Here is a 22,730-nt window from a genome sequence, read left to right on the forward strand (position 1 = left end):
ATTTGCTCTCACCTACACATTTTCCATCCTGTCACAGATATACTCAGTTGGCTCGAAAACTGAGCCAAGCTGCACTCTGAAAACTACTCTGAGCTTTGTTTCAAAACAGTTGTGAATTAGTGAAGGTGCAGGCAGCTGCCAGCACTTATTCGATAAACAAAGTAGCTATAGATGAATAACCGAATTGGCAAAAGGGGACGCAATATCCTAGACATACCGTTTTCTCAGTTTTTCCAAGCAAACACAAAGCCTAATTTGGTATTTCATTTATTACTTGGCACAATACTACAGCTCCTTAAACTTATGAACTCTGGAGAAATGAACAGTAATTGCAGGCTGTTCTTTATTTTCTTAAAACCTTTTTAACCAAAATATTTAAAGCTGTTTTTCTCAGTTGCTATGCAACACTTCAACCGCAAGAGTGGGAGCATGCTGAGAATGTGCCAAATAAATGCTACTGCCACAGACATTCTGCGGGGAAATATGAGAGAGGGGCATCGTTCAATCATAATCACATGAAAACGGAGAACAGTTGTGTAAAATGCACAATCATCCTTTCATTCATCAGTTACTTGACCTGTGTGAAACGATGATTCCAACCAACAGTTAATTTAATGAACCATTGTTTACGGTCTGAAAGGCTCTCAGACCGTTCCACAGCCATGTGAGCGGATATTTTTCATCACCAAACACGCAAGCGGCTGCTTTTAACTGCAGAATACAGCGACGTGGCAGGCGAACTAAGTGTCCTGTGCAAAGTATCATTCTAATTTGACATGAAAATGCTGCCAGATATGTAGACTACTGTCTGTTTCACAAGTCCTTTTAGATTTCACTCAGAGCTCGCCTGGAGCGCGGGCAACTGTACAACAGCCAAGCAAAAAAGCAAGCAAGCCAACGGTGCAGCCTTTCTTCCTGAGCCTGAAACTAAGGACTTAAAGCAAGGACACGTTATGCAAGATATCACATTCAATTCCACTGCCAGCCTCTGAGGCCAGATGATACACATTGAGTGCGTCTGTCTCCCGAGCCCTCAATGTTAATCAACACTCTTTCCAATGCATACTTATGAGTTACAATCTACTCCCCACGTCTTCCCTTTGGCAGCTTAAATTAAGTCGCAAATTTGACGGCAAATTAACTTCAACTGGGACGGTAATATGTCACCTATACAGCAATCTGTGCCATTTCTCGCCGGGGCAACACAAATCTTGTGAATCTGAGAGGAAAATTAAATCAAACAAATCATTTTCGTGTGAAAGTCAAATTCGAGGAAACACAAGAAAGAAGGCGCCACGCGGCGGGGGCCATCGCCTGTTAACAAATCCCTCTGATGACAAAGCCTTGCATAATCGCCCAGTCAACCTTTATCATTGTGATCACAGAGCTTGAGATTTGATGCACGCCAGTATTAGCTGTGACATACAGTCACAATACAGTCGAGGTGGGAGGAACACATGCTCAGACGGTGTGTGTACCTACATGTGTGTGTAGAGGGGAGGTGGATGTGGAACCAACAGAGATCTCCCCACTTCATCATTGAGTAAATGGCACCACAGACGTGAGCTGCGACTTCACAGCTGCCTCATGGCGGGTGACATTGAAGCCCACGCATGAACACATCGCTCATCAAAGCGAATGAGGCGTTCGTTGCTTCCTCTGCTTGTGCTGAGGAAAACAATGGCAGCCCCCCTCAAGTGCGCGCTTGCACACCTGGAATGTCTAGAATGAGTGGAGATGGGAATGGAAAGGGGGGGGGAATCCATTTGGTTTCATGCATCTCTCACAAGAAGCTTAACAGACTGTGACCTTCCACTGCTTCGTAATGGGAAGGAAACGGCACGACCCCGGTGCCATGAAACGGCTCAGAGCGGGTGCTAACAGTGGTTCTGCAATTAACCTGTCTTAAAACAAACAAGAGGCTTTCGCTTTAACAACAGGCGCATGCTTGAGAGGGTTGATTTCTGCGGCGTGGAACTCAAAGGCCCACCAGGGTCCAGGTTTTAATCGGTCATTAGCGTGCTCATTCCGGCACAGCTGCGCCGAGATCTATCCAACTACAAGCTCACTCAACGTGATCAAAAACCAAACAATAAAAGTCAAAGCTCTTATGTACATCTCAGTAAGAGAATGAACCACTGAATCGCTCAAAAGTCTCTTCATGGATAAAGAATATTTCTCCGAACACTTGTGCTCAAGTGTCAGAAGTACAAACAGAAAGCAACAGTAAAATTTTAGTACATCCTCCTGAACGTTCAGTCACATAGTTTAAACACAAAAGCTCCACTCTTTCTCCTGAACTGTCCTCTTTTCGCTAAGTGGAACCAGACGTAGGCATTTCTTCATTCAGCCCATTCAAATGGAGGGCAAGTTGCTGTTCTTTATTTATTTAACAAAACGAGCTGTAAAAGCCAAACATTAGGTCATGGAATATTTTCAACCTCGAGAAATAAGTCAATGCCTTCAATGAGACATCAAACCCAGTTTAAGTATCCCCCTACAAAATATGAGCTGGTGAGGACCTTTCTCGAAGTCAAGTAGTGCTGTGGGATTTTTCTGTTTTTTAAATACAACTTTCGACAGTGTGGTGCACATGCGTTTCCAATTAAGCGCTCCGAGACAACATCCAAGCCTGGGCCCCATTCACCCCTTCCACGATTGACCAAGTCTGAGGAAATGTTAAACAGGCATCATAACCATAACAGAGACTGCAGATTTTTCAAAAGCCTTTACTTTCTAAACAATAATTAAGACATCACGGTGGATTGATGATATAGACTGCAAACATCGCACAAAATCTAAATAAAGAAAATGGGAACGTACTTAATCATAACTCTTTGTGACGCGTTCACAGCTAGGGCACTTAAACATAACAATTTGTCCCTTTGGTGAATGGGTACAAAGCGTGCTTACAGTGCAAAGAAATAAAATACGTCAATGCTGTTGATTTGTGTGGATCATAATGAGAATGCACGGTTTACACGAGGCACTCAGAGTAGGATCTACTTCCCTGGCAGCAGCAATAACTCCCTATGAGCCTGCCTCTGCTCAGACTTCAATCTCTGGGCCCTAAGGAGCTGTTGGAGGACTTTGATGTTCTGTCTAAATGAATTGACTGTGCTTCTTGATACAGCCCTCCAGTCAACTGACTCCCCCCACCAATTCTGTCACCTGTGATAAACACCATGTGAGCTCGGCGGCACCAAATTCTGGATCACATGCTCAGAACGGCCACAGCTTCCTTTTTTTTTTCTCCTTCAACTTTGTAAATGACTGAAAAAAAAAAATAGGACTGTTGTTTCCCGCCGTGCCCTATCTGAGCAGAGGCCCTTTGATGTGTGAGGCTGTATGTGAGCAAGCAGCGCTGCACGGGCTGTTTTTTGTTACCTTACAGCCCTGCAACATCCAGTAGGTGAGCCTTTATGTCGGATGCACCTTCAGGGCATGGTGTTTGTTAGAGCCTGGGCAAAGGCAACAACCTCCAACCCACTTCTATCATTGCATTTTTTTCTCTCTCTCTTCTTGGAGCCAGAGAGATGTGCATACTGTAAAAGCCTGCAACTTCACCGACTTGATCCGAACAAGATCCAAAGGATTATTGAGGAGCATCGACGCACAAGCTAAAGGAAGTAAAAATGTGTTGATACATCTACCTGTGGACTTCCAGTTTGTCGCAATGTGTGCTTTGAATATTAGTGACAAGAGCCATAACAACGCATGAGAAATGAAAAAAAAAAAATGTACCAGTGCTAAAGATAGCTTAAGATAGAACTGAGCGCAACCAATCAACGGCTAGCAACGCTGCAGTGGCTGATTTCGATCAAAGTGTAGGGCAGAGCCGGTGGTTAGAGGGAAACAATACTTATCCATCTAAGCTTGAGCTTGGTCAATTCTCATTTGACTAAATCCAATTACCATTGATTCTGCATCTTCTTAAAGCCGAGGTTTAGGTTTTCCTTGATAGTGCAGAAATCTTAACTCGGATGAAGCGGCAGTATTTAACCTATTACAGCCTCCGATGAAGCGGTCGGGTTTTTGGAGGAAAGTACGAGTTCTACTGGCAAAGGCATTGATCCTCCCACACCCTGGGTTTTCCCAGCGTGTGCAGCGATTCCTGTGCAAAGCCTCTGAACACTTCTCTCTCCTCCAGCAGCGATGGTGCTCCTGAGCAAACCTGCCCTGGATCGAGCATCTCATTTAGTCACTGGGCCCTTTGATGTGGATTCAGTGCTGCAGTGCATATCATTCGTGTTTGAAGGTTCAGCTTCCACAATACAGCAGGGTTTGAAGTTTCACATATTGCAAGTGCTACAATGTGATAATCTGGGAGCCGGTTATGCATTATACATTTTTCATAAAAGAACACCATCACCTGAAAGTGAAATGTGGAAAAGTCAGCGCTTCAAGGTATATATTGACAGAAACTGTTTCTGAGACTTCTGGGTGTGGGACGAAAAAACACTCTTGTTATCTTGAGCATTTCAGAATCAGCTCGACATCTTCCCTCGGAAGGGGGTAAATATCCAAATAAACAGAGTAGAATAACATTTGTCTGGGGCCTGCCATGCCATTATAAGACAGAATAATTTAGTTGACTCAACGCTTCTCACAGGGCTAAGAGGCCATGACGGCTCTTTCTCCAGCAAGGGCCTGCAATGAAAATCTCCTTTGACATCTGAATTCACAAGGTTAGCAACTCGGGGCACTTCCTCAGTGTCTTCTTAAATATATCACATGTAACATTTACGCATTAAAATGTCTAAAAATGACTGGACCTTTGTTATACATTTTGCTGAGCTGTGCACTTGGTTCAAGTGATCTCACAAATCCATCTCAGCAGGCTTCAAACTATGTGCTTGTGGCTGACACTGTGGTTAAACAGATTCTTTCAGCAAATATCGGTGAGCGTACATTTGAATAAACAACAATAGGTTAGCATAGATGCTGCTAGCATCAGTTATATCAGAACTGGAGAGTATATTTTATTGGAAGAAGGGCGGAAACGGCACTGACGGCTTTTCTAGATGGAAAAGATGTTTTTGCTCTTCCCTCAGTTGGCTAGTTTGACTTAATTGGTTGATGTTAGCCCGGGATTAGGGCCGGGTATTGTTCTTTGATGCTTTTATGCCACCTACCGAATTGCCTCGATACTATCGGGCATCAAAAAATATCTTGTTATTCAATACCAAGTTTGAAGACCTAAGGAGTTAATCTCATCAGCGTCAGTGAGCTGATTTCATAAAATTAGTATCGTACAAAGTATCATTCAGGAACTGTTGTAGAAGACAAGGATCAAGCCCTACCCACGATAGACAGTGAGAGAATGGAAAGTTATAAGAATAGCGCCGCCTTTCCAGATGGTTCTGCGTAACAAACCATCTGCTTAGTGTTTACATTAAACATTTTTTCCAACAAACCAAGAGACATACAAAATTTTGTTCAAAGTAACTGTGTGTTTAATTTGCTTGACTGACGCTTCAATTTCTGGAAGAGCGTGAGGAAGGCGTGAGGAAAACTTTAAAGGACTATCTTGTCTGCGAACGTTTCGGCCTGAATCACGTAGATGGACTTTCTTCAAAAATTGGCAGTTGTTTAACAATGAAGACAACAACTCCCATAACCCAACACTACTGAAGTGTTTTGTTTTGATGAAGAGACCCCTGGTGGCAGAAAGTACATGCAGTGTGCTTAAATAAAACATCCTTGCTCAGGTCTGTGTCTGACTAAACTAATAGGTAGAAAATAAGCTTTGCTGGGAATTTTGCGATTGCAGTTCTCAAGTTTTTAATTGACTCTGGTGGAAAAGTGAGACCGCCATTTTTAAAACCCAACTGCACCAAGCACACAAGATTTGAAAAATAAGGGAAGTTGCTTCCCAAAGAATAAAACTGGCAGTTAATGTCTGCGAGTGACTGAGGTTTATGTTCTCGCTTCTCATCTTGATAATTAAAGAGTGTTTGTATGGAGGCGCACAGCTCCGCGTGTCTTTTTAAAGGATGCTTACCGTCTCCAAAGCATGAAGATGGTGGCAGCCTGAGGGCCTGCCTGCCTTCTTTTCCCTCTCTCAGTATCTATCTTGTGCTAAATACACACAAGCACGCATAAGAAACGCACACGCGCACGTACACACAAGCACACGTGTACAAATTGGAAGTCTACACACTGTTCTGACACGTTACAAACAAAAACCCACACACAAGAAAGAGTCGGCGCTTTCACAAACATCAGCCTCTCAATTAGCTTCTGGACTCATTTCTCCTTGGAAGAGAATTATTTTTCAGCTGGATGCTTTTTCTTTGTTTACTGTGAGCAGACCAAAGCCTTATCAGCAGCTAATCACTGCATGTCAAATTCACAGACTTGCTGCAGTCACTTTAAAAAAAAAAAAAAGGATTCAGTGAATAATCTTCTCAAGTTCAGATTGCAATTTTAGATTTGGACAATCACCAGTTTCTTTTAGATGCTCAAATCTGTCTAACAGCCAGGCAGAAGATCAGCATTTGTTTGATGTAATTTGTTGTGACATGTTAATTGCATCTACTTGTAATTCTCTCTAATTGATGTTTGATATGTCTCAGGAAATTAGGCCAACTAGATAACACTGCAAATATTATGAATCCTCCCCGCCTTTCTCTTTCCGTGGCAGGTCTGATGAATTCACAACACCTAAAACTGTAATGTGTCAACATGCTGTGCAGCTATGCTCTCTATTCCCAGGGCTGCCAAGCTGACAAATCTAAGGTTACAAGCATACCACTGTATATTCAAAACACATTCAGGCAGACTGTAGAGGGCCAGAGAAGACTAACCTGAGCAATTTTCACTGAGTTCTGCGTCGAACCACCGGCGTGGTATTCAACTTTGTTCCTCTTGACAATTTCTTCAAACCTGAAATAAATAGAGGAGTTGTTACAAGTACAAAAGGCAACATTCAAGGTTAACTACAAATTGAATTAGACCAGACCTGCTGAAAAAGCCTTAGGGAGCATAGTAAGCACAACCGCAGCTTTCTCAACATTCGTCACATTACAACGCGCGTAGGAGGAATGAGGCATAAGCACTGCAAATAAGTCAATACAAAATCAATTAGGAGAGGTTACGCAGGTAAAGTTGAAGAGCAGCTGCGAACGCTGAGGATGTGAAAGTATCTGATAATATCTCAAAACTATTGGATGGGCTGCTGCAAAATTTAGTAAAAAGACATTCATGGTGATCCCACAACCTCATCATCACCATCAACATGTCATGCTGTCCGCTAGTTTAACACAGGGTACTGGGGATGCAAATTTTAAGTTGTGATATGAACCTGGCTAGCATAACATGCTGTAATACTGATGCTAACATGCTTAATGCACATTAAATACATCTTACATCTCCAAATGAATGCTAATGTGTGCCAATTTCCTTCACTCGCAAATGCAAAACATGGTGTTTAGGTGTTACAATTTATTGTATACATTATAAAAAATGACATTTTTTCATATTCGTTGAGCTCCTCTCCACCCTTATCGAAAATAACTCGGTGAAGTCATCAGAATGTTTTGTTTTTGCCTTTCTGTCCCGGTTGTAAAGAAGACAGCAGTATGCCGACTCTGCAATACGATTTTTTTTTTCTTCATCTGTGACATTCCAGGTGCAAGCTGTTTATATAAAGTGCTTTGAAAGAGAGAGAAAAAAAAAAAGAGGCTGGAAAAGAGAAGCGAGCAAATGCTGGATTTTGTTAAATGGGATACTTGACCACAAATGCTGCTGGAGTTGAAAAGAGCCAGTTAGGGTCTGAATGTCAGCTTGATAAAAGCAAAAGAGCAACATTGTCCACACATGGCTGTAGTTAGCTGTACACAGTATTAAAGCAAGATGAGCAGAGAAAGTTATTTGTGAGGAACTTGAAATGCTTCCTCAAAGGGAATGCATAAAAGGAACTATTCATCTCTCACTTGGCAGAGACAGGCAGCTATTTTCTATTTTATAGGTGATGTTTTCAGAGCAATTAGACAAACAAGTTCTACAATTTCCTTGTGCAGAAAAACCTCATAGCCAGATAACTTGTTTAGGGAGAGACCACATCTGATTAAATGTTTGATGTATGAAGAAGCATACAGCAAAGTTTAGAAATGACTGTAACAGACTAAACACAATGAGTCAAGAAAACAGACACGACATTGGGGAATAGGGAGTAAACAATTGCTGAGTTTTCAAACATAAACCACGGGAACACCCTTGGGTCTGCAGTGAAATACTGACGGCGCTTCTATCATTTTTTTGTATTTTCCCATCATGCTGCCATTTCAAACATCAATAGCTTCAACGCTTAGGCGTAACATGATGCAAAGCTGGCCTACGCTGCAAGATAGAGGCTTTATCTGGGGAGCTGAGAACATGAATAATGTGTATTCTCCACATCGTTCATACAAACAACCTCCCAGGGGGGCGGGCTATACAAACGTGTCCACCCCGCGAAGGAAATTGACCTAACTGCAGTCAAGATGATACGCCACATTAGGAGGTCCTTGGCTGTTTTTTCCTCCCCGACTGTAATTTGAAGACTTGTCCATTTGTAAGTGTATTTACATCAGGGGAGAAAAAAAATCCAATGACATGGTAAATAGTTCAAGGTGCATCGTACCCTGTACCATTCCCACTGGTGTCATGTGTAATTCCACCTTAAATTAACTGCGTAAGGGGGGTGGTTGAGAAAATGCGAGTGTAATCCCAAGGGTCGCTGGTTATGTAAAGGCTCTGCTACATGCTGCCGATGCATTCCCTTTTTTGGATTAACAAAACATGCGCTGGGGAGGTCAAAGGTTGCACGTTCTGAGGGAGCAAACTTGTTGAATCTCTAGAAAACGTTGTATCTGTTGCACGCACTCACCGCAAACAGGGGAAATATGTATGCAAAGTGCATCATGGCTTACCAACATGTGTCTGCCAGAGGTGTTCAATACTTCAGCACAACCTGGTTTAACTAGGCATGGCCGAATTTTGAGCAAGTGTGAAAGTAACCTTTACGGCTTCAAAGAAAGTCTGCATATCATGTCTCAAGGCGAGGGGTCTACCCAGGGCAGAATGTTCCTAATAAAGAAAAAAAAAAAAACTTTCCATGCAAGTGGAAAATATGCTAACCGGGAAAAAAAAAAATCCTTCCTGAGACACCTGTTATGACTCCTTGACAAAGGAAGAATTTGAGCACTGTGGGTGTTTATAACATGAAGGCAGCCGAGGGACTCCAGAACCCATTTCAAATAGACACACAGCTTCTGAGGATTTCAGCCTTTTTTTTCCTTCCTAGAAGTATTTGCTCCACCTTTCAGTGCAGACAGCATGGGGCCCTGCTCTTGGATGCCTCGAAAATCCCATCCGAAAAGGAGCAGCTGCCTCAAGACCTTTACACCCTCAAACATCATGTGATCCCATAGTAGTGACACCGTAAACGGCCCCCATGGCCATTTAGGAAGAGAAAATCCCTTTCCGTCGACTGCAGTCTGAGCTCACTCGATGATGGGAGGGAGCAGAGAAAAAGAAATTGTTTTGAACAAAATGTCCTCAGCCAGTAACCTTTTCTTTTAAAACCCAGTGGTGTTGTTCAATGGAACAGCAATTCCAACTATGCCATGCATCCCACTAATGTACGGACAGCCTGTGTTATATAACACATGTGTTACGAGAGACTGCCCTTGACACTCTGGTTAAATACCACTCTTAACTAAAGGCACTGTGCTATTTTTCAATTTCATACCTTCCAATTTGAGACTAATAGAGGCACTTATTTATTCAGCTTAAATCAAATTAGGGGAATTAGGCTACTGAATGGAATATTTGTATTCAGAGGATATGAGAGTCCTCCTCACAAACTAATACCTCTACATCTCCGAGGCTTAACACATTCAAATTGCTGGGGCAGATCACACAAGTCAGGAACATCGTGTTGTTTACATTCCTGGAGATGGAGCCCCCACCGTTGTTTCCCATCAAGGGAAATATGAGAGCTTCCAAAGTACTATGAGTGTTCTCTGCCCCGAGTGACTCATGAGTTCCTCTCTCACCTCCTCCCCCAAAAAACGAGCCAAGTAGATTATTTACATGAGGCAATAATTCAAGATTTGCTCCTCTAAGTCTCTTACATGGAGGGCAAGGCGAGCCCATTTACCCAATCCCTCTTCATTCGCCTTTGATGTTAGCCTATCTCGATAAGACCGGATGAGTGCCCTAAAATCCCCGTCGAGTGATTTCGCAGGAAGAACAAGTCTCTGTTAATCAATGGCTAGATTGGATCTGGATCCTCGGGAGTGGTCCGCGTGAAAGTCCTCCCGAGTGTTTGAGTGCACACCGGGGTAATTCATCGCTAATGATCACCGCGGCACCCACTCTCCTCCGTTCGTCCTTATTTAATTGCCTCGTTCACGTTTAAACAGCTTACAAATCACAAGGACAGGCAGGGAAACATGATCAAACAGCCCCTATCGCTAATCAGGGGAGGGCAAGGCAAGAAGTGAGAGGACTGGGGCTTCTTTGCTGCTCTCCTTGGGGGATTAGGAAGGAGGAGGGTTGTACAGGAACAGTAAATTATCTCTGCTTCAGCTATAGCAGGCAGGTACATTCAAACAGGCAGATCCATCTTTCTCTCTCTCTGATGGAAGCAGAAGAGGGGACGATGCAGCTAAAAAGGCTACGGTAATCCCAGTTTCAACACGGGCATCTGGAGCGGAGACAGGTTCCACCATTGATTAGATTCCCCAATCAGTGTGTGCATCCTACACCAGCCTTCCTTGGTAGTCTGGAGGCAGTACAAGGCCTGATGCACAGTAATTGTTTCCATAGGTCAGGCGGAGGAAAAACAGCTCGGGGACGTGATGAAAGGGAGATGGAAAGGGTGAGGAATATTGTTGTTTTTCCCCCCAATTAAATTGTTTGTCAAACCCTTCACAAAGGGTTACGCAGTTTATCTGTTTAAAATCAATACGCTCGTCTCAGTGTGAAAGCTTGTCCCGACACAAGACAGGCCCATTAATTATTCTGTTCTGCGCGCTATCGCCGGGCTGCTCAAGGTTGAGCCTTATCTTTTCTTATTTCAAATCAATAATTATCTTCTACCGTGCCTGCGCTCCCCCTCAGAAATAGATGTGCTTTTCATTCAATGCCTGTAGAGTCTCTCTCTCTCTGTAGCAACTGGTGAAAAACGCAGAATGAATAGGACATTCTTATCAGCGGAACATTAGGGCAGGATGGGAATAGATGGCGAAGAATGAGGCGCATAAAAGTACTGAACACAAATGAGTCATGATTCAAACAGCGAGCAAGGCCTTGTTCCCGTCCTCTGACATCTTCTAATATGCCACAGTAAAGGGATGAATGTTGATTCGCACAAAAGCAATGCGATACGGCCGTCGTTCAGGTATCTCAGACCTGTTCAGAGGCGAAAAACCTGCCTCGAGTCCCTCGGCGTAGAAAAACGCCAGCCGCGACGAGCCTTTCTGCAATATAGACTGGATGCACAATTAATGACTGCACAATTACATGGTCATAATGGGTGAGTAATTGCATTAGAATGCAGAAACAACAAATGTGCATCCCTTTAATAATCGGCCGATTCCAGCAGCGGCAGCAGCCCATTTGTTGGCATTAACCGAGGACTGCTGTTTGTACTTAATTAGGCTGCACTCAAGGATTAGGCGGCGGGGGCAAAATCTGGTCATGGAGGATGAGTTCATATTATTTCCTCTAAAATGTCACAGGTTTTTGGCTTCGCGCTGCAGAGGGTGGCGTTGTTTGTCACACTGTACTGTGTGGATGTGGGAGAAGGGAGTGCGAGAGTGTGTGTGTGTGTGTGTGTGTGTGTGTGTGTGTGTGAGAGAGGACATGAAAGAGAGAGAAAGAGGGACACATTGAGGGAGAGAGTGGGAAGACGGGAGCGTGTAAGCAAGGACGGGGCTTCTGGTGTTCTCCTGAGGATTGAGATTTGAAGCCGGAGCACAAAGCCTTTGAGACGTTCCCCTTATCTTGGAGGTTGATACCAGGATCTTGGCGATTCGGAGCGCTCCATGTGAATAATTCCACCAACACCCCCTACTGCGGGGACCATATGGCCCAGTGTGAACTTTAAACACGCGGGGAGTGTTGCTGCTCACCACTCAGGCCTCCCATCTCTACCCCCGCACAGGCTAGGTGTAGAGAAATGATCAGCACAGATAGTATACTAACTAGCCTACATGTATGAGGGCTGCTGCCATCAGTGGCTTTTCCTGTGTGGCTGCTAGGGATCAAAGATGCCTAAAAATAGCCCTGAGCATGCTTTTCTGAACTGAACATGCTGTATGTACTGGTTGAGACGCCCACATTTTAATTATAAAACGCTCTTTAAAAGGGGGGAGTTGGAGGGAGAGGAGGGGTGGAGGGGGGGGGGCACATGCACAGAGATGTGGATTATGTTTGTTACACTCCCTTTGACTTGTGATGTTTCCTTCTGGCACCACCTGCTGGCAGCCGCCGTCAACAAGAGGGGAAAGGCATTTGCAGCTCCGGCGAGGACGAGCCTTAATTATGATTGCATCAGCCATCTCTCATGATGCAGCATGTACGCTTTAAATGCGGAGCAATCACACCGCATCGCTGCGCGTTAACCTATTTCATCAAAGGACAACGGCAGGGCACGATGTGAGGCTTCTTTATCTCCATTATTTGGAAAGTTTTCCTGTTTTATAATTCAAAAGGTCTAGATCCACATTTCTTACAGTTGAGTACAGCTTCAGATGTGAGCAAGCGCCCCAAATCGTCGGATTCACGCGTATCAATAAAACATCAAGAGCAGCACACGGATGACAGCAGCCGAGCATGTTTCTGATGTCTCAATTACCAGTCGAGTGCCATTAATCTCTGCTCTCTCTTCTTGGCGCAGGGGCCAGCTGATGGATGCAGGCCCGCGACCTTTGCCCTCAGCAGCAGGGGGAGCCGGATGTTCTGACCCCCCAGTGGGCCGGCGGAGGTGAGTTTAAGTACTGTAGTACAGCACTCAGCCTCAGCAACAGACAAGGGAGCTGGGAAGTAAAAAGGGGGGGTTGTGATGTGTCTACACACTCAGTCAAGCATGAGTGCATCCAGTGAAGTGGCACCATGGCAAGCACATGCAGCTTCTGCACGCATGCTTGCATGTGAGCACACACAAACACACACACACACACACACACACACACACACACACAAGGGGGAGTGTTTCTCCTCCTGACACACCAGGATAGCTCTGCTGGGGGTTTCTAACACTCACAATTCGCTTCGTTATGTATAAAAAAAAAACAAAAAAAAAAGAAATAGACATAAAAAAGGGGTTAGAGTCAAGTGTGTTTACAGAGCAGAATCAATCGAACACACACACACACACACACACACAAATACACATACACACTCACACACCCAGGAGCCACAGTGTTTAGCATGTACTCAGTGAGAGGGGCCTTTGTTGTTTTCCTCCCAGTAAGCAGATTGAGCTGCACGGCGGCGGCAGGGGTGTGTAAGATGTACACAGACAGCGGGGTGTGTGAGTGGAGAGGCACCTCCACTGATCTCCTGTGTCGTGTGATGATGTGTGTGTGATGTGTGTCTCAATCCAGGGCTGATCCCCCTGAGTCAGCCCTGTCAGTGATATGAGCCTCCCACCCTCTCTCTCTCCCCTTCTCTCTCGTTTTTCCTTCGCCATCCCGAATGCTAATAACAGCCAGCCACTAACGCTGCAGCCCTGAATTATTCATGCAGCAGAGGGTCACACGGCATAATGAGGAGTTTACTCTCATTCTGGATGCGATTGTGACGCTGCTAATCTGCATTTAGCATAGAGAAAGAGAGAAAAGGAGGGAGAGCGGGGTGGGAGAGGGAGGAGGAGGAGGAGGAGGAGGGAGGATGAGCACTGATGAACTTAATTGCTGTGAGCAAACAACCTCTGAAAAGAGTCACGCCATCATCCCGAGATGAGAAAGTAAACAATTAATTATCATTGGACAGAGGGAGTCATAAAACAAATGTTTGAACGGGACTAATATTCAGGAGCCAGCTGATGTTTTGTTTCTCCCCCTCGGAGGTGACAATACACTCACAGTAACAATGACTCACTCATTTGACACGCTAATGATCATTAGCTCTAATATGATATGGTTAACAAGCCCAAGAGGGTTTGGGTGGATGGTATGTTAGGAAATAACCTGTAATGCCTAGTTATCCTGGAGTAAAATGTCTATTTGCCCACATTATAATCTCCTGCAGAAAGAGGCGTGTTTTCATTATGTTGACATGTTATTTCCTATGGAGACTCCTTGGGGTAAAAACAGCAGGCTACTGTTGCCCCCTGCTGGGTATAAAAGGTACATACCCCTTTCACTGCAACTCAGCACTGAGCAAAGTAATCCACTACTGGGAAAAATGTGACAATAAATAACAAACAGATGCTGACAAAATAAAAATTACAAAGGCGACCAATCAGCATCAACTATAAAAGACGACATTTCAGTGAATAGTACAACTTTAATTAAGTCGCAACACTAATTTGTCTCATCATCGGGGATAAGGACAATATGTTCTATCATTGTGAGTTATAAAACACTATTGCATATTCCCCACCTTGCAGGTACCAAACTTAAGCCACATGATGGCAGCAGCGACTACAAAAAGTGAGCAAGACCTCCAGCATCACATCTGACAAATATTCCCCGCTGAAATGTACATTGATGCACGTCTCGGTGGGTGGAGGAGAGTCAAACGCGGTGCTTTGGTTAGTTGGTTTCCTCTCGTTCTCCGATTTCAAAAATACACAAAGCGTTCACTGAAATACAACCCTTTCAACTGCAGCGCAAGAAACCACAGTGGAAACAAAGTTCAAATGAAAGCAGTTACAATACAAGACCTGAGCGTTTAGTGCGACATGACTCACTAACCACCACACTGTAACATCTGTAATAAATACAAGCACAGAGCAGAGAGTGATGGGGTTATTGGGTTGGTTCTAGTTGTACTTGAGATTGACCTACATGATTTATGTATTTACTTGAATTTGAAAGTATTTCTTGGATTTTTTGGCCCTTTATTTGACAGGAGAAAGTACAGGAAGTGTGAGGAGAGAGAAAGCGATGCAGATGCTACAAATGTCTGTGGCCGGAAATGAACTGGGACATTGTGGTTTATATGGTATGCATCTTAACCACTAAGCAACCAGCACTCACAGGAGGTTGGTGCTTTTTTTCAGCAGAGCAAAGTTTTTGTTTGGGCTGCCACTATAGACTGTATAGAAGAAGTGAATGTAGCCTCCAGGTCTGAAAAGTGAAGCCGATATGGAAGTGCCCTAAACCTGCATTCTTTCTAACAGCAAGCAGCAACTCAACTGGTTGATTATTCCTTCAATAACTCAATTTGTAAATTAGTTTATGAAACCCGATAAAACAGAAGTGAAGGTTTTGGAACTTGAAATAAAAAATGCCAACTACCGATGATAGACTAATTGTTCTGCTCTAATTTTAAGTTTCCAGAGCCCAATGTGACATCCTTTAAAGTCTGTTTTGTCCACCAAAGTGTTAAAAGTCCAGAAATATAAAATGTTGAATGATATAAAGCAGAGACAAGAAGCAAATCTTTATATCTAAGAAGCTGGAACCAGCTAATTGTGCCAAACAAGTGTCACCAAACTAATTTATTAATCAAGTAATTATTTCCACCCTAATTTCCATAGTAAGAAAATGAAAGCATTTTGACTTGAAGGTGCAATACATAAGCTCCAGATATATCACCAGAGTGAGCGCAAACTGCTTCAAACCTTAGCTGCCGATAGCTAGTTAGCTCATTAAGCCATTCAGAGTGTTGGTGTTTACTCTGCTAGCACAGGAGCTTTGGACCGCAGGGACAAGGAGGTTTTCATTCCCAGGGAGCAGGGTATCAAGCGGGGAACATTGGTGGGAAGTAGGACGAGTAAGCAATGGATCCGGGCTCGGCAGCCTTCCAGCAAATACAACCAAACGCAGCCTCCGAAACCAAAGGAGGCCAGTTTGATGACAGGGAATACAGACGCGATACAACACCACAGGGCCCGAGTAGGGACAGGAGAGGCATGACGCGGGAGAGGAGCTAGAGGGAAGTCGAGCATCAGTCAGCGCCCACCTCCAGATGGCTAAGCTACACTATGTGGCATTACGAGACAGGACGGGCCGGAGCTAGCTGGTTAGCATGCTAACCTTTGTAGATATCTCTGCAAACACAAAACATAGATGTCTACAGTCTAAGTTACATATTGCACCTTTAAAACTGATAATTAATTGTTACTTCGGAAACATTTGAAGTGAAATGAAAAGGCATCAAAAGTCACAGTTGAGGCTTATTCGGGGGGGGAAAAAAAAAAACATTAAGTCCCCAGCCAGTACTAACAGGGATGTTGATGGTTTCTACAGCAGGCAATTTCTCAGCCACAACAGGATTATATGGGCTCTGCTGTGACTAGATAATTGAATTCACTCATGGCCACAGTGCACTGCATCCAATGATCTCTCTCCCACCAGGGTGATGGGGAGAAAAAATGAATCGTGTTACACTCTGTAGATTCAGAAGCACAACAATGGTGTTAGTCGACTAGCCTTGTAAGTCTATTGTGGCCCCTTTAAGTAACGATGTTATTTGTCACAACACTGAAGTCAACTTCTTCCTCTTCCATGGACCAATGGCCTCGTGAATGACCTCTTTTTCGTAGTCACTCATCCGAAACCCTTAAGAGGGAAACTGTGGCTCATATCACAGCATCTGAAGCTTATGTTGCGAAAAGTTTACAGATCAACAAAAACAAAACAAAAAAAACACACATGTACATTCAGATATAAAGTGACGGACATGAGGGCGAGTATGCTGGTGCGTGTGGTATTGGAGGGGACATGCATTGAAATGCATTGTGCTGGGAATAAACCACCAAAGCCGCATGTTAATCCTGCCCTGACCTTGTGCAGAATGTGGAGGGAACGGTGTCTGTGGGGCTAAAGATAACACCGCTGCCTTTGTGCTGGAGGAGAACAACACTGCTGATGATGCTGCTTTGTGCCGCCGACGCCGCTGCTGCTGCTGCCGCCGCCCAAGGTCACATGTGTCCCTTTGTCAAGTAACAAGACCTGACAAGGTAGCTATTGTAAAGATACAGGCGCTCTAATGTACTTTTCTGTCTTGATATTGTATACGCATTACTCCGGTGTTTTATGATTTTACAATTACTGCACTTAAAATTTACACACAGAATTCATCCCTCCTCAGGTTTGTAATCGTTCAATCAACGTGCATCAAAGCTAGAAAGCACTCAGAGAGCAGAAACCTCTGCCAAGGCTGCATAATCTTCTAAATTTGCCATTTTAATAATGACAGATGTTTACAAATGTTTCATCTGCATTTAGATCCAAATCTGCATCAAGGGATGATGTATAATCATGGAATAGACTGCCAATATATGAACATTCTGTCATCAATTCATTTTACATTAAAATCATTCGAGGGTACCAGAAGACATTTCTCCAGTATACAGTATCTCTGTACATATTCTGGTTACTAATTGCTGCATCACAAAGTAGTCTCTACTCCCATCGTCAGTGAGTAAGTACAATTATTTGGCTTTCTTGTGTGCAGCTTTGTAAAAGATTCCTTCATGGTTACAAATCTCAAATTATGGCCCTGATCATACAAATGTCCTGGTAAAGATTTAACGCCAAAAGAAGAAGAAAAGTATGTTGCTTTGAGCTTTAAATGGGTTCAATCCCTAGAGCAGCGAGATAATTTGGGGTTTAGAAAATTAAAGATTACCACAGCCGAGGTGCCCTTGAGCAAGGTACTTAACACCAATGTGGAGCCGCTCAGTGGCCAGCAGATACTGTAGGCCTTATGTGGTTATCTTACATCCAGCAGATAAGACCGTTGTACTGGGCAGCTTCAAGGTGTGAATGTGCCCGAGTGTGGAGCAATAAATCCCTGAAGAAGAGCATTTGTGCTCAGTGACCCAGGTTAAATAAAGGCCAAAAAAGTCATTTTTTGGACTCTTATAAGAGCAGGGCCAAGTGGAGGCGAGCAGTCTGGCTACAGGCAACGTCTGAATATTACATACAATGTCTGGTGAGTTCTATCAAGCGCAAAATGAACAAGAGAAGCTCCGGGATCCCATCAGTGCAGCCATGAGTCACCACAGAACCGACACGTCCATTTATGACCGAATGAAACGTGAAATGATTGTTTCAAAAAGGAAGACGAAACTTGAAAATAGAAATATTAACCAAAACAACAACTTTACTGCCTGATCGATCCACAAAGGAGGATTTATGGCCCAGCGTTTGTCTTTTCTGTTACTCAGCAGGATCTTTCAACATTTCAAGGAAAATCTCATTCTTTAATTGTGATGTATGGCATGTTTGAGAATTACATTTTTATTTGTCATGGACTACAACACGCTTGCAGTCCTTTTTTGTTTCTTAGATTTCACTACATTTATTACATGCATCAAAATACTGAAATATGTTTATGATTCTGATTCCTAAAGAAAAAAAAGTTTCAGTCTAGTCTGGATTGGTGTTATCAAAAATAATAAAACTGAATATTCAATACTCATTTCCCAAAGTATCGATATTATTACCAGCTGTGCTTTCATTCTCCCTTTTATTTCGGGCAGCAAGTCCACACACACACACACACACACACACACACACACACACACACACACACACACACACACACACACACACACACACACACACACACACACACACACACAGGCCTGTCCCCTCCTACACCTCTGACTACGGCCAGAAGTAATGTATCTTAAATGCCCTTGTGCTTAACACACAAAACACCAGTCTTGTTATAATTATCTTTTATGAAAAAAATCCAAATATTTTTTGTATATTTTTCAGGGTAGTGTATCGAAGTTAGAAATTCCAGTATCGTCTACAATGTGCCAAATTAAATTAATGATTACCCACCAGTAAGGTTAACAACTCTTGCTACCATGGTAATTATTAGAGATCACACAATCGACATTCCCACTCTCATCTCTAAAGAGGCAAGGACAAAACAAATGTTGAAGTGTTTTACTCATAAATGTGTGAAAATTATTTAAAACTATCCCTCTAACTATCATCATACGTGCAGATGGTGGACCTTTTATCTCTGCACTAAAATTAACACAGGCAAATTCCCTGAAAAGACACCATCTGCACTTTATCAAGCAGAGGAAAGAGGGCAGTGTAAGATCAGTCAGTAACCTGTTTTAATTTTAGTTCATCTTTTTGTTGTTTACTGTGTATGTTTACCTTCGGGTCAAAATCAAATGAGTGCAGCGCCATGTTCAGGCAAACCCAACCACGTTTTTCGAGGAAGGCTATAATATTACCGTTGCAATTTGCTTGCAGTGTGAACGAGGGAGAGTCTGGAGAGTCAGCGGGCGTGTTCAAGAAAACCCTTTTTTTGAATCAATTCATTCATTTTGTGTCGATCTAAGGACATGCAGTTAAAATATCAATGCAGATCTACTACTTAGTCCAAAACATTTGGAAATTCAGAGGCATCTTGGTTTCGTTTGGCAAAAATTCAGTTTGGGAAAAATGTGGGCATGACCAGCTCTGAGGCTCACAGTTCCAGAGGGGTGATTTATAACTTGGCTATTTTGAGCACAGCTTAAGTGTCAAGATGGTACTGTAGTATCGGGTATGAATGACCGGTGTATCCCTTATATGGTTCTACGTCATTTTAACCCTTTGCGCTGCACCACTGAAGCACATGTGTGAAGTTTTAACTCACAAGGCTTTATGTTTGTCTTCAGCGAGGATCTGGTCATTAGGCTTCAGTCCAAACCTTACAGGAAGCATAAAACAGATGTCAGCATGTTTTAAGACACAGAAATAGGATTCAGGGACCACAAAGGCGCTGTTTAGACTTACTTGTCAAGGAAATCTTTGTCCACAACAGCTGAAATGTCGAGCAAGGGATTTCCCATCCCGAAGAGTGTGTTTTCACTGTGGAGAGACAAAAACATATTGTATTATGCAGACTCCCACTCGCCAGCCTCTGTAGGAACAGAGAGCACATAAAATCTGCTGTGATACAGAAAATCATCTGTTTCCAATTGTATTACATTAAATCAATGAAATTCATGTTTTACTGATGCCTCTGTTGCCTGACCCTCTCTCTCTCCAGTCAACATGTGTACAACACATGCTACAGAAACACTGTGCAATAGCAAACTTTTGAGTTCATACCAGACCCACAATGATTTTTTTATGACTTTGGGAAGCATGGAGAAATGTTAACCTGGCAATGATTGAGTTTATTTTTCCATATGTTGATGGAGATTAGTCAAATGAAATGCAGGCACTTCAGCATGGAGACAACACACAAAGCAATGTTCTCATGTAAAGACGTGTCAATCAAAAGTTTTTGGATTGAGTTTTCAGGAATGCATGTTTTGACTAAAGTTAATGTATCAATGCAAGAACAGCTGCATTTTGGAAGGTTAAAATCTAGCAATTTCCCTCATGACCCTTTCCTCTCAATTTTTTTCAGCAATAAGATATCATAGTGGCCAAAGTCTACTCTTGACAACAGGAGTGACACAACAGGTGACCCATGTTTTCATAAAAAACAACACTAACATGTTTAATGTCCATTTAAGATCACAGAGAGAAGGTTTTTTAAAAATGATTTGTAATACAATTGATGTTAGAACAGACTCTTTAAAGCATGAACTCATATGCTCCTTGCAGTGTTTTCAATCAACCCATTGAAAGACAGGCAGTACTGTGAGCACATTTTTGAGAAAACAATCACAACAGCAGAATTGTTCCTGTGGAAACCCTGGAGGATATTATCATTTGGACCTTACCTGGCAGTTGGCATTGTGTCAGAAAACTCAGCAGCTTTACTTGATGATTAAATGGTTAGCAGCTTCCTCCTCTCTGTCAAAGCAATGTGCTTTTTGACTACAGGAACTGTGGCTGCACTTTGGCTGACACTGACTGGCTGTTGGAGGAAGTGGGCGGGCTTAAGTATACTCCAGGCATATGATTGGCTACACATGTTCCAATTATTGTCAGGCTTTCTGTGTTGCGTTTGAAGCCAATGGGAAAACAGGTGGACCATGTGGTTAACAGGAAGTGCAGTGATTGAGCAAAAATTCATGACTTTTAAAGGACTAATCTATAGTTTTTTAACCATATAGAATATATGTTAACCTGTATGTAATCCAATCGTTGAGCTATGTGAGCTATGTAAAGAGAAATCAGCATTTTGTATGTTTTTTGAACTGATCACAGTCTTTAACAGCATCAGGAAAAAAACGTTTTGACTAAAATGTGCATTAAATTAAATCTAAATGGTATTGATAGTACAAGTATAGCAAGTATTATTAAATCCCCCTTCAGGGATATACTAAGTTTTGTTTTTTTAACTCAAATTAGGGCTTAAAGGAAACATGTAAGGGTACGCTTACCATCCCTGTTATTCTTTATCATTAATAAGATTTATTTACTTTTGACTTGGAGTGATTTCATTGATGATTATATAATTATTTTTTTTGTTTCAAGTTGTTACTAGTATGATATCACTTGCTCACCAGCATCGCTGCTATCTTGTGAAGGGCCACAATGAATATAAATTGGTAGTGGACCATACTGTGCCATCCTCGACATTTCTTACCACATTTCTCCCACATACAGCCTATTTCCACTGGCGTCCTATGAATTATGTCAACACTCTGTCAGAGACCTGACATCTTATGAACAGAGGCTCCAGTCTGTTCCTGTGTGCTGGACTAGTGCTATGGTACAGGTGGTACTATGATCATAAGCAAAGACGACGAGCTAGCAGTCACAATACAAGGACCCTGAAACTGATGCAACAATATGAAATTTTGCTATCAAAAATTTAAGGATTTACATTTGTGCTTATTTGCAGGGCCGTAGTTGTGGCCAAACACAGATAAACTCAGTTTACGCTCCTTTTTCAAATGAAACATTAAGTTTACCCTCGTTATTTATAAGTTTACTTTTACTTAACATTGGACAGTTTAGCCAGCTGACTCAATATTTAGTTGCAGTAAAAATAAACAACCAGTGATGGAATAAAGTTAAGTACGATTCACTTTACTTGAGTATTTCCATTTTCTGCTACTTTATAGTTCCACTCCTCCACATTTATTTAATACATTTAGTTAGTAGTTGCTTAGCAGATTCAGATTATTCAGTGTTTATAGGCTTGTAATCGTGACGTGTTACTAATCAGATATTGCTGTGAGCAGGACATTGTGTGAGAGGATGCTGTGTCATATGTCATAATTTCCTCTATGAAAATGGCGTTTTTGCTTTGTCCTTCAGTGGCTTTTGCACAGCCAAAAGATGCACTCAAAATTCAACTTTAAACTCACTTGTACTCTTCGGCCTAACCTGACCTGCTCCCACATTAACCACAGTACTTCAGAAGCACTGAATCACCTGCTGTCTCACTGTCAGAGTCAGTTTGAAATGACTGTGCTGTGTTTAAAGTACACTAGAAATCCTGCTGAACGTACCGAGTGTTAAAATTACCTTCACCAAGAGCAATTCAAGCCTGTAAAAAACAACGTCCTCATCCATTTTTACTGACTTTACTCATCAAAGTGAATCGTGACTATGGACAATATGACAAAAGTTTTCCTGAAGTCAAGTGAACGCAGCACCATTCACATAACATTATGCACAATGTCAACAAGGCAG

General features: G+C 42.6%; 1 protein-coding gene across 2 annotated transcripts in view; it reads right to left on the minus strand.

Annotated features, from left to right (window-relative positions):
• Positions 1-22,730, minus strand: part of LOC311250783 (adenosine kinase-like) — a 113,220-nt gene that overhangs the window by 89,409 nt on the left and 1,081 nt on the right. Inside the window, exons 1-4 of one of the 2 annotated variants that reach the window (XM_084342828.1) lie at positions 20,864-21,004; positions 19,923-19,997; positions 19,783-19,836; positions 6,810-6,888 (exon numbers count right to left, since the gene is read on the minus strand). In XM_084342828.1, the coding sequence (XP_084198954.1) occupies positions 6,810-6,888; positions 19,783-19,836; positions 19,923-19,997; positions 20,864-20,877 (222 nt within the window). In that variant the 5' untranslated portion in view covers positions 20,878-21,004. Of the gene's footprint in view, positions 1-6,809; positions 6,889-19,782; positions 19,837-19,922; positions 19,998-20,863; positions 21,005-22,730 lie in introns of those variants that run through there. The other variant, XM_084342827.1, reaches the window with a different exon arrangement.

Source organism: Pagrus pagrus (genome assembly GCF_965226575.1).
Source record: "Pagrus pagrus genome assembly, chromosome: 21".
NCBI lineage: Eukaryota > Metazoa > Chordata > Actinopteri > Spariformes > Sparidae > Pagrus > Pagrus pagrus.